General features: G+C 37.2%; 1 protein-coding gene across 5 annotated transcripts in view; it reads right to left on the reverse strand.

Moving 5' to 3' along the window:
- Arhgef9 (Cdc42 guanine nucleotide exchange factor 9) overlaps positions 1-14809 on the reverse strand; it is a 167335-nt gene that overhangs the window by 67806 nt on the left and 84720 nt on the right. For all 5 annotated transcript variants that reach the window (XM_036174283.1, XM_036174286.1, XM_036174285.1 and 2 more), the window contains exon 3: positions 5271-5462. In XM_036174283.1, the coding sequence (XP_036030176.1) occupies positions 5271-5462 (192 nt within the window). The remainder of the gene's footprint in view (positions 1-5270; positions 5463-14809) is intronic.

Genomic DNA, 14809 nt, shown 5'->3' on the forward strand with positions numbered 1-14809 from the left:
AATTGGAGGAAGTCAATAAATCTCTTAAAGAATAGCAAATAAAACAAAGAAAAAAAAACAAAAACAAACCACAATTGATGGAAACAAATAAAACTGTTCAAGACCTGAAAAGGGAAATAGAAGCAATAAGGAAAACATAAACTGAGAGAATTCTGGAAATGGAAAATCTAGATAAGTGAACAGGAACTACAGATGCAATTATCATCAACAGAATACAAGGGATGGAAGAGGCCTTGAAGACACACTAAAATAAACTGATACATCAGTCAAAAAAGATGTTAAATCTAAAAAATTCCTGACACAAAACATCCAGGAAATCTGAGACACTGCGAAAGGAAGAAAGCTATGAATAATTAGAATAGAAAACCTCCTTTCAAATTGCTAGTTTAGGGAATGAGTCTTAAGAGACTCCCCAAACAATATAGGCTATTGCTGTTGCCACTGGTTGTCTCTCAAAGCCTGAAGATAATTCCTTATTGCTGAAGACACCACACACTTCAGACACAGTACTTGGAAGAATTGAACTGTGACTGAATTGAAAGACTCCTCCATGAGTACTAGCTCACATGGTACTGGAAGACGCTATGCAAGCTGCAAAGGGAGAAAAAGCAACCAAATAGTTCTACCTAGCTGTGGTGCCTACAAAACACAAAAAGGACAATCATGGCAAGATATCCCCAAAGGCATAACAGTGGCACTTATAAACTAGGAGTAACCAACAGGCACCTTGAGATGGACTTAAGGCCTGCTCAATAGAAAAGAATTCATGCTTGGTACTGTAAGCCTAAACAACCACCAGTGACTAGTGAAATAATAGATCTTAGAAAAGAATCTATTACTGTCACTTTCTCAAACCAGTATATTTTCTAATTGTATTCTTAATACTTATCCTTATACCTAACGAGATATATAGCTCTCATTCCTTAACAAAGAAACTTCTTTTTGCAGCAGAAGACCATTACAGAAAGCCACAACTGGTCAAAATACAGAGAACAAATGATAGCAGAAATCTCAGCTCCACTTGATATATTTTTAATAAAACACATAAGGCTCAGGGAACATCACAGAACAGGGGGTAGAAAGACTATGAGAGACAGAGGACCAGAAAGTAGGCTGTGAGGTTATGTCTTCTATATAGGACAGGGAAACTGTACCCATGAAATCTCAATAGTATAGTAGACTAAACAAGTCCTGAACAATGACTACCAGTTGACATACCAATATGGCTGGGGGAAGTCTCATAGGACCCCACCCACAGATATAGACTGATTAACAAATGCTAAAAGAAAAATCAGTCTTTCCTAGATGAGGCCCTAATTGGTTATCTAAGATGTCTACATGGGGTAGGGTTTTAGGGCAGGCATAGATTATGTCTCACTATATGGCCCAGACTGGCCTCAAATTCATATCCTCAAATTTCAGTTTCCTGAGTGATGAGGTTACAGATGTGTGCCACCACATGCAGCTCAAAACCCAGGTTTAAACATTAAAGATAGAAATGACATTGAACTATAGCATGATGAACTTTGTTAGACTAAAGGAAGAATTTCTTTATAGTGAAGAATCTGAGACTAGTCCAAATGACCAAGGAAAGATAGCCAAGGTTTCCTGGAGGCATCTGAAACTAGAACTGATTTCACATTTCTGTTATGCCTGAGCTCATTTTCCCCCAGGAGCAGGAAAGATGACATTTGGAAGCATCTTTAGTGCTAGCTGTTTAGTACTTAGTTTCTTCTATTGTAAAATTAGTTCCATAGTTACAAATGGCAATGTCACAGATGATTAGTCATAATGATCCTGAGACATGTGGAGAGTGTGGTAGATTGTCATATTAACACATTCACACTTGAATACAAGATGCTTCCTTGAGTGCTAAGGAAGAAGGGGAGGAAAGTTCAGAAGAGGATTGTCTAACTCCCATAGATTTCTCCAGTGAAAATATATCTACAGAGTACAAAACGAGAGAGATTAAGAGCCACATATTACTCAGAGCTCTGAAACCCACTGATTTTAGAGGTGGGGAAGAAGGTCAAGGGTGGAAAAGACTGCTGATGTCTCATAGCCAATCAGTGACCAAAATATGACTTGAGCCTTGCACTCTCAATTCTAACTCTGCTTTCTTTCTGAAAATATTTTGGTGCTTATAGGCTTTATAGATAATAATAATAAATAATCTAAAGCTAGAATACTGTCCATGGTCCAGCTAAATACAGATTTCTCAAATTCTCTTTGGTATTTACTGTTGAGAAGTGGACCAAAGAGATACTTTCTAATGTCTTCAACAAAAGCTGTAACTAGGTTGGTTGCACTGAAGTTCTTAAAGCAGAATCATAGCACTCCTCTTTCTGTACAAATTAACATATCCATTGTTGTATCTTGTGTTTTGAGGACATGATGTTTGAGAGTTGGGGGAAACAGGGCATACTTCTAAGACTAAAGAACTTCCATGGGGTCTGAGACTAGAAACACTATGAAAAAATTGTCTAACTGGGGATGATCTGTTGATACAGATAATAACAATAATGTTTGCCCTCTTTGAAGATCGAATGATATGACAATAAAATTAGTATGTACATGTGAGCAATTTATTTTTTATTTTGCAATACTTTTTTGAGAATCTACCATGTGTTAGGCACTGGGTTATTGATTTGACACAGTAATTAACAAGTGAGATCCCCATCCATGTATGGAATTTACATTTTAGTAAGATAGACGAGCTATAAGTAAATGAATACAGAAATGTGCAATTTATCCAATAGTCAAATGTATAATGGAGAAAAGTAAAACAGGAAGAAGATGCAATGCAAGCTTACAAATTTTCATAGAATATTTAAATAAAAACTTGAAGCACCTAATTGGAGGAAGATTTCTCTAGGCAGGGGGAAAATAATTCAAGGTTTCAGTTTGGGAGCATGTCTGGCACGTTTGATGAATAGTAGGGGTGGGTTAATAAGAACATAGGAAAAGGAGCAAGAGGTGAAGTCAAAACAGTGAGGGGATTGCCCCTACATGACCTTGTAAATAATAACAGTTTCAATTTTTACTTGAAGAGACATTATGAGCCACTGGAAAGTTCTGAGCAAAGGGGAAAAATACAAACTTAGGGCATGATAGCCTGCCCTTCTTATCAAGTGGCGAAGAGATTCTACTTATTTTAGTACTTATAGCATCACATATAATCTAGCTATCATTTTGAAGTACCACTTCTCAAATTTTCAAATGTATTGCAAATTAAGTGGGCAAATGACTAAAATACACAATCTTACTCAGTAAGTCTGAGATAGAGCCAAAGATTTTGCATGTCTAACAAGGTCTCAGGTGACGCAGATGTTGCTGGCTACAGTACAAATCTTTGAGAAGAAAATGAGAGCTATGGATAGATGACTAAACGAAAAAAATAATTTTGAAGGGAGAAATAAAACTACACTTTCTAAAATATTTGGAGCACATTTAATTATAGTATTACATTTATGATCTAGGGATATAGCTCAGTGATAGTGCAGTTGCCTACCATGTACAAGGGCCCAAGTTTAAACCCCAGTAAAATGCACATGTAAACAACAACTGTGGATTTACTTACTTCCCACAACAAATTTAACAAGTAGCTATATAATGAAGCCCAAAAGACAAACGAGAAAATTGAGCTCAGAGTATGTGTTTGTCTGATGTGGGGTTACCTTTAAGGCTACAGGGTTAATTTGTGGGGTTACGTTTAAGGCTACAGGGTTAATTTGTGACTAAGTTGAGATATAACAGACAGAACAATATGTTTCTAGAATCCTTGTTCTTTCTACCATATCTTATTGCTTCATGACATGAAGAAGATAATTTTTAATCTACTTCACCAAGAAAAGAAAATGAGCTGAGGTAAAATTTAATACCCCAAATCATCTTTTCATAACTATACTGTCCAATGTGATTTCAAATAGTAGTGTTATTATTTAAATTTAAATTAATTATATTTCAATAAAAATTTAAGTTTTCCTTCTCATTAACACCAGCCATGTTTCAAAAGCTTGGCTGGCTAGCAGATGTCTACTGGAGAGAGGAGATAAAAACATTTTCATCACTGCAGAACATTTTGTTAAATAGCTCTAGGGAAACAAGGACTTTGAAAATGTTACAACTATACTCTCAAACAGAAAGTAGGCCCCAGATTAAGAAAAGAAAATAGGCTCTGATTCCTTCTGTGAGGGAAGGAAACAAGATGAGTTAGTGAAGGTCAAAAGAAAGCTGGGTAGTGTGTGTGTGTGTGTGTGTGTGTGTGTGTGTGTGTGTGTGTGTGTGTGTGTTTAAACCTTTTAAAACAGGGTTAAGAGCACTGGCTGCTCTTCCAAAGGACCTGAGTTTGATTGCTAGCATTCACATGGTGGATCACAATCATCTGTAACTCCAGTTCCAGGGATCTGATGCTGCCTCAGGTACCAAGCACACATGTGCTGCACAGACAAACATGCAGACAAAGCATTCATACACATAAGATAGTCACTTTAAAAACATTTTTAAAACATTCTTTTCCCCATTTCCTGTTGATTTTCTCTTACTGCTTAGTAATAAACCCTTTGGAAATGTTAACTGGCCTTCACTAAGCTAAAGATAGTATGTTGGGGGCAGGAGACTCCCACAGTCTAGAGACCTAGAAAGCACAGAGTTAGGGAATATAGTGACACAGACTAAAGAGGTTGAGGCTCATTGATCTGGCCTTCCTCTCCTGTTGATTTCTTTTACAAGGACTCATTTGTTTAAATTAACCACAATGTTCTCCATGTGAGGAAGAGTACCGGCACATTGGGATCACCAGCCATGTTCTTGAAACTTCAATATGCTCATGGCCTTACTCTAGCCCTGGATAATGCACAACTTAGGTGGCAGGAATGAGGACCTTATCTCGGCATCTGTAATAAAAAGAATCCTAGGGACTCTTCTATATATTCAAGTCTCTTAAGCTCTTGCTTAAATTTGCTTCAGTGAATGAGGGAGGTTAGGCCTTTGCTGGATCAGAAACCAAGAGGTTAAGAGTAGAGATTCATGAAAGGAAAGGACAGAGACAAAGAAAAGGCAGACAGGGAGGTAGAGGGTAACAGGACATAAAGTACATATTAATGAATTAATGACAAAGATGGATGAAACATAGGAAAGAAAACTATCTGGGAGGTCAGTGCAGCTGCCTTTTCTAACGTTTTGGGACTGGAACAGGTAAGTCCATGTAGACTGTCAGCTCTTCTTCTGTATCCCACCACACATGCCCCCACATGCACTACCATAGCTACCTCACAAATGTCCTTGAGGTGCTTGATGTAATGACGTTCGGTGCTCATGATCTCATTGATGACATTGGCCCGCATCTGGTCCCGGTTCTGTAGTGGCCGGCCCAGACAAAGGCAGTCTGAGTTGGGGTCCAGGTGCCCATTCTGCACATCACTGGGCCCTTCCTCCACCCCATCCTCCTGGTTCACCCAGAGCTGTGGAAGTAGGCAAAGAAAAAAAAAAACAAACAATAATGGGTTAACCTTCTTTGAGAAAGTTCCAGCTAAATAGAGAAAGGATAAATGAGTAACTCTGTGTTCGCGAAGACTTCAATCAGAAGCTTTTGAAAACAGAGTATCCAGAACTGACTCTAGGATGTCAAATTCAAGAAGATCAACCTACCTCTGCTTACTGAGTTCTGGGGATTAAAGATATGCACACCCTGCCTGGCTCTTTCCTCTTGCCTTTTTTTTTTTCAATGTGTGTAATTGATCCCTTAATACATACCATTTCACACAATTATACGTGTGGATAAATATTCAAAGGATTGAAGATTGTTTTAAAAAGTGATTCCAAAACACTGGAAAATAATGCATATACTTAGTTGTATTTGTAATAATGAAAACAATTATTCCCTAATATTCTGTTACCTTCTCCCATCCCAGCCTAGGTGAGTATGTGAGATATATTCACTGGGAAGAATTTCATCTCAGAATGCTGTATCAGGCTTGCCAAAGAATCTAGGTAGACTAATGCATACTTTTTCACAAGTATTGTTCACAGATGCTTCAGCTAGCACACATAGGCTTCCAGGTGACAAGTAAAAATATGAAAAATGGCTAGAATCTGTCACACTTCAGGAGTACCTCTCAAAGTACTTAATGGATGATTTCCTCAGCCATCATTGAATGGAAGTAAATCAGGGTTAGGGAAATCAAATTTATCAGTTATCTATATCAGACATATACTGTGCCTAACTACTACGTAACTGTAAAAGAAGCATTGAAGATGACTGACTTCTCTTTCATTTAGAGCCAATGAAGTCTTTCAAAATCAGAGACAATATCTACTTCTTGTCCTTCCTTTTCAATTCCCTCTGTTATTGCCTTCATTTCTTTATAATAGGACAAAGTCCCAGGTAAACACCTAGCTCCTACCACCAAACCAGGTCATTGCCAATGACTTTTATTGGCTAGCCTCAAACCCCAAAATCATCAAAAGCCTCACACTGATTATTAATGTTATCCTTCATACTACCATTCAAAATTATCACAATATGACTCCAACTTATTTCCACTCTTATCTCCTACTATTTCCTTCAGAAATAATAGACTTTTCTCAGATTTCTTTTTTTTCTGCACACAGATTGCAATCTATATGTCAAGCCCATATAGAATGCAGAAATAATATAACCCAAAGACTTTTAAAAACTTAAACAATAGTGACTCAAGCACTCAACTTTCTGGTAAAGAAACTGATCGTCACAGACACTGCCAGGGAAAACATCTTTGTTATGCCTCTATATGTGTGGTTTTTAATGTTTTTAAATTATTTAATCAATACAAGGAGATATACGAACCAGGTGGTGGTGCCTTTAATCCCACCACTCGGGAGGCAGAGCCAGGTAGATCTCTGTGAATTTGAGGCCAGCCTGGGCTACCAAGTGAGTCCCAGGAAAGGCACAAAGCTACACAGAGAAACCCTGTCTCAAACAAAACAAAACAAAACAAAACAAAACAAAACAAAACAAAACAAAACAAAACAAAACAAAAATGTTGAAATAGAAAACAAGGAAGACTGTGGTGGTTTTAGTGAAAATGGCCCCCATAGGTCCATAGGGAGTGGCACTATTAGGAGGTGTGGCCTTGTTGGAGTGGGTGTGGCCTTGTTGGAAGAAGTGAATTACTGGGCACTGGCTTTGAAGTTTCAGAAGCTCCAGCCAGGCCTAGTGTCACTCTCTCTTCCTGCTGCCTGCTGATTCAGATGTAGAACTCTCAGCCACTCCTCCAGCATCATGCCTGCCTCTATGCTGCCATGCTTCCCATCATGACTATAATAAACTAAATCTCTGGAACTATAAGCCAGCTCCAATTAACTGTTTTCCTTTATAAGAGTGGCTGTGGTCATGGTGTCTCTCTACAGCAATAGAAACCCTAAGACAAAGACCCTGATTAGTAGAATCAATGACAAGAATGGCAATATTACACCAGACTTACAGAAAAAAAATCATTGAAAGGGAACAATATGAACAATTGTACACTAAAAAATCAGTTAAAATGATGAAATTCTTAGAAATGTACAAACTAGAACAGACTCAAGAACAACTAGTAATCTAAGTAGGACAATAAGAAGTATGAGACAGAATAATCAAACTATTCACATGGAAGCAGAGGATAAGGTCTGGTGGTTTAAATATTTGAATTGTTCATCTTTGGCAAAAATTCTCAAAACATAAAAATGCAGACACCTCACAAAATGTTAGCAACATTTTTAAAAATCTGTCTTATCAAATGGAATTGATATCTGGAATACAAAATTGGTTTAACATAAGAAAATCAATGTAATACAACATAATAATAAAGGTTATAAAATCCCACATGCTTATCTCAATAAACACACTCCTTCATGATTAAAAAAATATTTAACAAGCTAGAAGTAACTTTCTCTAAATGATAATGAGTATTTATGAAATGTCCATACACTTAAGAAATAAGGATATGTGCTCTTATCACTCCAATCCAATACTGTACTAAGAATTCTAACAAGAGTAACTGAATAGTAAAAAGAATTCAAATTTAATAGAAGATACAAAACTAACTCTAGTCATAAATCATGCAGTCTTATACATAGGAAATTCTAAAGAATCCACCCAAAAAGGTGCTCTAATAAACAAGTTCAGCAATATTTGTAGGATATAAGATAAATATTTTAATAATCAAGTGGTGTTTCCAGGCAGTAATATTGAACAATCTACAAATAAAATTAAGAAAACTTAAAACATTTAAATAGCACCCCCCAAAAAAAACAAATAATTGAGTGCATTCAACAATTTAACAGTTTTGGACATGTATAGTAGCCTTTCTCTCCAAATAAATTGGTAATTATAAAAGAAGAAAGGAATACCCATTTGATTGGATCCAAAATGTCTTACCAAAGATTCATATGTTCCTAAAGAATCAGTCCCCAATGTAGCAGTGCTCAGAGGTGAAGCTTTGGGGAAGTGACTATATCATGAAAGTGTTGATTTCATCAACAGGCTAATCAATTGATGGATATGTAATTTGATAGACTATTGGGAGTGCTGGAAACAAGAGATGGGACCTAGCTAAATGCAATAGTCCTTAAGGTTGTGGCCTTAAGGGCTCTATCTTGTCTTCAGTTTCTTCCTCTTTATTCATGTTCTTGTGCTTTCTCTTGTTGCTTCCATGGTAATATATTCCTAGCACCATTGTGCTATGCCTCTGTGGTAACCAGCTGATCTTAGGCTGAAGTCTCTGAACCATGATCCCAAATAAACTTTTCCTCCCATGAAATTGTTTCCTTCAGGAATTTTGTCCCAATGATGCAAAGCCAACTACTACTGTTAGCACCATTACGAGTTCAAGGGAAGTTCTATGAGTCTCTTAGAAAATTACCTTATCTCTTAATTTAGTAATGTGATGTTTTGTGGGTGAAAGATGGAGTACTTAGAACTTTAGGGTAGAAAAAATTGGATGCTAAGAGCATGATGGACTGTTCTGTGGGAGCTTGGCAGATAATGCTGAGAGAAATATCAATAATAGAGGCCTGGCTTGTGAAGTTTCAAAGGGAAGATTTGAGAATCCCATAAAGACTCTATCAGGCTCTCATTTGTGGGATATATTTGAGTTAAGCATCTGTGGAAGTGAAGCCTTTGTTTTAATGGGACAATGGACACTGGTTAGCTAGTAATGAAAAATCAGCTGTGATTATTAAGAGATAGGCATTTTTGAAGAAAAATCTTCTCAGGAGTGTTTACTCAGGGTTAGCACATAAATGTTTGGTCCAGGCAGGGCCAAGACTACACTTCAAGTTGGCAGAAGAACTTGCTAAATAATACGTAAGACTCTCCCACATGGTACTAGTCCTGAAGACATGAAGAGGACACAGAGAAGAGCTGGATCTCAACACCTTGTGGTGGTGCTGGAATCCCTACAGAGACACCTCCAAGTGGCCATTAGTGAAGGTGGAGTGTAGGTTGCAGTGGAAATTCTAGCATTGAAGAGAGAAAGGTTGATGCTTGTCAACATGTGGCATGGTTAGCATCCCTGAAGAGGGAAGTCATTAGTGAAGGTGAAGCCACAATTATAGCACATGTACCAGCATATTGGATATTAAAGAACTGTAGGATGGCCACAAATGGCAGTGGTAGTTTAGAGTAGAGACAGCCTAAGCCTATAAGACAACAGATGGCAAAGCAAGAAAAATGGGACTCGCCAAACTCTTTGGAATTCAGAAAGTCATGAGTGAGTCCCAGAGGTCAGATAGTGAGCTTTTTACATTTGGTTTTGCTTTGAGCTAATTGTAACTGTGCTCTCATTCTTCCCTTTTAGATAAGAAATTGTTTTGTATTTTACAAGAACTTACAGATAAAAGATCTGAATTTTTAAATACATCTTGGACTTTAAATGTGTTGAAAAATTTAAACACTGTAGGACTTTTGTAAGTTAGACTGTTTTATATTGTGAAGTTAATATGAGATCTTGGAGACAAAAGGAAAAAGTTCTGGTATAATGTGATGTGTTTGTCTATCAAAGTTGACAAGGTATGGAAGTCACAGCTTCACTTGTCAATTTGACATACATAGGAAGAGGGAACTTCAATTAGTATTTGCCTCTATTGGACAAGCTTTTGAGCATGTTTGGGGCATTTTCTGATTTCTAATTGATAGAGTAAGGTTCAGCTCACTGGAGTTGGTACCATGCCTGGGAAGGTGGGTCTGAACTATTTAAAAGAAAGCAGGCTGAGCAAGTTAAGTAGAGCAAGCCAGTAAGCAGCACCCCTCCATGGTAATGGTCTCTGCTTTAGTTCATGCCTTCAGGTTCCTGCCTTGAGTCCTTGCCACCTTTCTCCCTAGATGATAGACTATAACTTGTAATATGAATTAAACCCTTTCCTCCCCATGTCAGTTTTTTTTTTTTATCACAGCAACAGAAAAGTAAAGTAGGACATTTCCCCTTTAACCAATATATAAACACTTCGCATTCTTGCCTGGCACAAAGATAATCAACATAGTGAACAAAGTCAGCCACCGAAACTACTCCTTGGCCCTCAAGTGAAAGATAATTAGTAATTATTGCTAATTAAATGAAAACCACTGTAAGAAAGCTGTTAACAAATTGTTTCCCTTTCTAACATATACATAATTAGAAGTAATGATCTCCAATAAAACCACAAAAATTTTGGTTCCACTAGAAATGGAAGGGAGATGGATGGGGAGAAAAGGAAAGACCCACAGAAATACTTTTATTTGCATTCATGACTACATCAACACACTAAACTGGGATTTGTCCACGGAGTTTTACTGTACCATAACACACCTATGATATCAACCATGTCTTTCCAACACATCCTATTTATTCTCACCATCATTTCATTGTATCTTCTAATGTGAGGGTCCTACTTTCTGACCAAGAAGACCAGTTTCCTTTTTTTTGCCAACTCTTTTCTGTCATTCGTTTTTCCCCTGGCTGTTTTTTTTTTCATTGAAAATTCATAAAGTATATTCTGATCATGGTTTTCCCTCTCCCATCTCCTCCTAGATCCTAAACTGAGTTTAAATCTCTTTCTACAAACCATCTTACATTGGCTTTAAAACTTTCCAGCACAGTAATTGTCGTTTGGGGCTTCATAGTTACCACGGGGTAAATGGCCTTTGCCACATGCTCCTATTGCTGCTACATTTTAACTCACCACAGACCAGGAATCAATGAAGCCAAGTACCATGAGCTTAAGTCTGAAAGTGTAAGCCAAAATAAATCTTCCTTCATTTGTTTTATCTCAGATATTTTGGTCACAGCTATGCAAAACAAACAAGCAAAACTAATGCAGCAGACCAAATCAGCTTTATTATTTCCACTTCCTATGTGAGAAAGCCAAGACTAGAGTAGTGGGTCTCTCGTGGTAAATAAGGAGAATCTGAGATTGATACAAAGTCTCTAAATACTCAGACCAAATCAGGAGAAAAGTCTGGCAAAATAAACAATGCAGACTTGATTCCTTGGGTAGAAACACAGGCTTTCCAACACACAGTAAGTTACCTGAATTCTCTGATCCTCAGTGTCCTCATTAGTAAAACAGAATAGTATCAATGTACTTCAAAGGCTATTGTAGGGATCATATGAAGTAATGCATCTAAAACTCTTATATAAGGTATGAATAATAGTTCCCAGCATCAAGTCAAGATTCTAATTATCCCCTAAATTGATACCATCTGCCCCTAGAATAATAACGCAACATCTGAGAGGTATTCTCTAGTCGGGATACTTTAGAAAGTACTTAGAAAGTACTTTGTTCTCATAATTTTCCCAAATATTCTGCACACTAAATACCACATTTTTTGTAGCCAGACTCTAGATCCCCTGTACCCCATCACCATAGTCTGGAATCTTGATATCTTTAATCTATAAAAAGTCTTTCTAAGGTAATATATCAAAGTGAACAGGGGTAACCTGGGGTACTATGAAGCTCTTCACAGACAGTACAGTGTTCTAGTCAGTCAACACAGAAAATAAAAGTTAAATGGCTCTAAGATCTACCATGTTATCTTTCTCCCTGTTTTTTTCCCTTTATATTGACTTTTATGGGGCTTTCTTGCTTGGACCTTGATGGAAAAGTAACCCAAAACAAGTGCTTTGACAGGACTATTACACGTCCATGTCTTCTACATTTCCTCTGGTAGGCTTTCTCTTTGAGCTTAAATGAAATCAGAAAAAACAATCCCTTTCACAACAGCCACACAAAAATAAAATAACTTTAAATAGAGTTAACCCAGAAACGGAAAGAATGCTACAAGTAAAACTTTAAGATACTGAAGAATAAAAAACGAGGAAGATATCAGAAGATGGAAAGATCTCCAATGCTTGTGGGAGAATTAATATTGTGAAAATAGTCACCCTACCAAAAGAAATCTATACATCCAATATAACCCAAATTAAAATATGAGGCCTCCCTTCATAAACAGAGGAAAAATTAAAAACCAAAATTATATGGAGTTACAAAATATTAAGGATCATCAAAATAATCCAGTTGGGGGACATAGCTGTAAAATAGATCATCATACCTGATTTTAAGCTAGGAGCTATCATAATAAAAACAGCATGATACTGGCAAAGAGGCACAGAAATCAATGAAATAGAATGAGGACTCAGATATAAGTCTATATACCACAGCTACATAACCTTTGACAAAGATGCCAAAAATATATGGAAAAGAAAGCAGAATCTTCAACAAATGGTGCTAGGATGCATGGATTTCAGCATATATAAAGCTAGATTCTTATTCTCCAACCCCTGCAAAAAAACTTACCTCTAACTGGATCAAAGTCATCAAGATAAGACTTAGTACCCTACAACTACTAGAGGAGAAAGTAAGGAGCACATATCAACTGTTAGGCAAAGATAAGGATTTCTGAATATGGCTCTAGAAGCACAAGAAATAAGATCAGCAACTAACAAATCACACAACTAAAAAATTACTATACAGCAAAGAATCTTTGTGGGAACCTATGATCTTGCAATCCAAGTAGAAGGCATAATGTAGAACGCATGTGATTTCAAAGACAGTATGGCAATACTGGGAACTAAAGATTTAAATGGGGCTGAGAGCAGAGGGTGAAGTAAATGAGGGGTAAGTGGGGGTTACCTAAAACTAAGCATGTGTGAAGAAACCTTATGAAGCCCCACTAGTATAAGTTAACTAAAGCATAATTTTTAAAAGAAAATGAGTTTGAACAGAAATGCCCCACATGGGAGAATAATGCTGCTCTCAGAAGATGTAAGCTATTAAGTAAAAATATCAGCGCCAGGCACAGATTACCTCCCTATGAATTATTGGTCAGGGAGGCCCCAGAGACACCCAAAACAGGACAGTTTATAGGCATTGCCCTTGGTTGCCCATCATAAATAGGTAGTTAAGATCCTATTGCTGAAACACCATATACTTCAGTTGCAGTACATAAAGACATCAATCTTGAACTGACCAATAAACTCTTCCCCTGAGAGCTAGCTTTCATAATGATGGAAAGTGCTATGGGGAGAAAAAAAAGATCAGTGGTCTCAATCAATGAAGTACTTTGTATGCTATGATAATGATGTGCCAGACAAAATGTGCCCACTGGGGCAATAGTGGCAAGCCAGTTTATGGGGTAACCAACTACTTTCTTTATTGGATTTGAGGCATGCTCCACAGGAAGTAATTCACATCTGGTACTATAAACATGATCAAAACTCATGGCTAGGTGCTCCATAGTTTGTAGGGTAGGACCTATTGTTTCCTAATGGTCATTTTGGCCAAACTCCTTTTAAATAATTTTGTTTACATTCATAGATTTGTGCTGTTTTTCACCTGAGTCACAGATGCAGTTTATTATAATATGCAGTGGTTAAGGAAGGGACTCAAATTCTTCAAGATGCTCAGCCACAGATGGAACATCTCTATATTACCACCACCAGACCTTCAAGGCTTAGGAGACTTCACAGAAGAGGGGCTGGGAAAAATATAAGAGCCAGAAGATGGGAAGAATACTGTGAAAACCTGGCCTGTATATATCACATAGCTGTTACATACATGAACTCACAGCAATTCTGGTTACAGATACAAGATGTCCACAAAATCAATGAAATTAAAAATTCCAGCATGAAGGGAGGAGGGACTCCCCAATGTCCCACTAGTGGCAATTGATGACTACTAAGAAAGGGAAAGTCACTTTTGTTTGGTGTGGGGATAGCTATTTGTAGGTTGTTCATGCCTCATTGGATGATCCAAACACACGCACATCTGGGCAACATTAGTTGGATTTAGTACGTTATAAAAAAGACATTACTTTAGGAGAGATTGGAGATACACTGTAAGGTGTGTGCTGGGAGCTGGAGGAAGTGAATGAGGTATGTGAGGTGGATATAACCAGGATACACTATAAGTACGTGAAAAATTATAAAAGGTTTCCATTTAAGCTATCACATTTTGACATACAAAGTCCTGCCTTGCCTGATTTTATGATGAAATCCACATTTTTTTTAATTCTGAAAATCAATCTGACCCAAGTTACTCATCTTCCAGAAAACAGGCATATTTTTTTTTAACTAAGATTCAGAAAAAAATTCTTAAAACACAAGTGTTGGTAGGATTTGGTAAAGCATTAGCTTGGGACTCTTGAATTCACACCTTAGGAATCTGTGTCATGAGAAAGGACATCAATATGCCTAGCCTAGGCTAGCTATAATTCTCCCCTTGTTAATGGCATAAAAAATTGTTTAGAAATAGGTTGCAAGGGAGAGAGCTATTAAAGTATGATAAGATTTGAGGAAAGTAGGAAATCAATTAC

The sequence above is a fragment of the Onychomys torridus genome, chromosome X (assembly GCF_903995425.1).
Source record: "Onychomys torridus chromosome X, mOncTor1.1, whole genome shotgun sequence".
In the NCBI taxonomy this organism is placed as follows: Eukaryota; Metazoa; Chordata; class Mammalia; order Rodentia; family Cricetidae; genus Onychomys; species Onychomys torridus.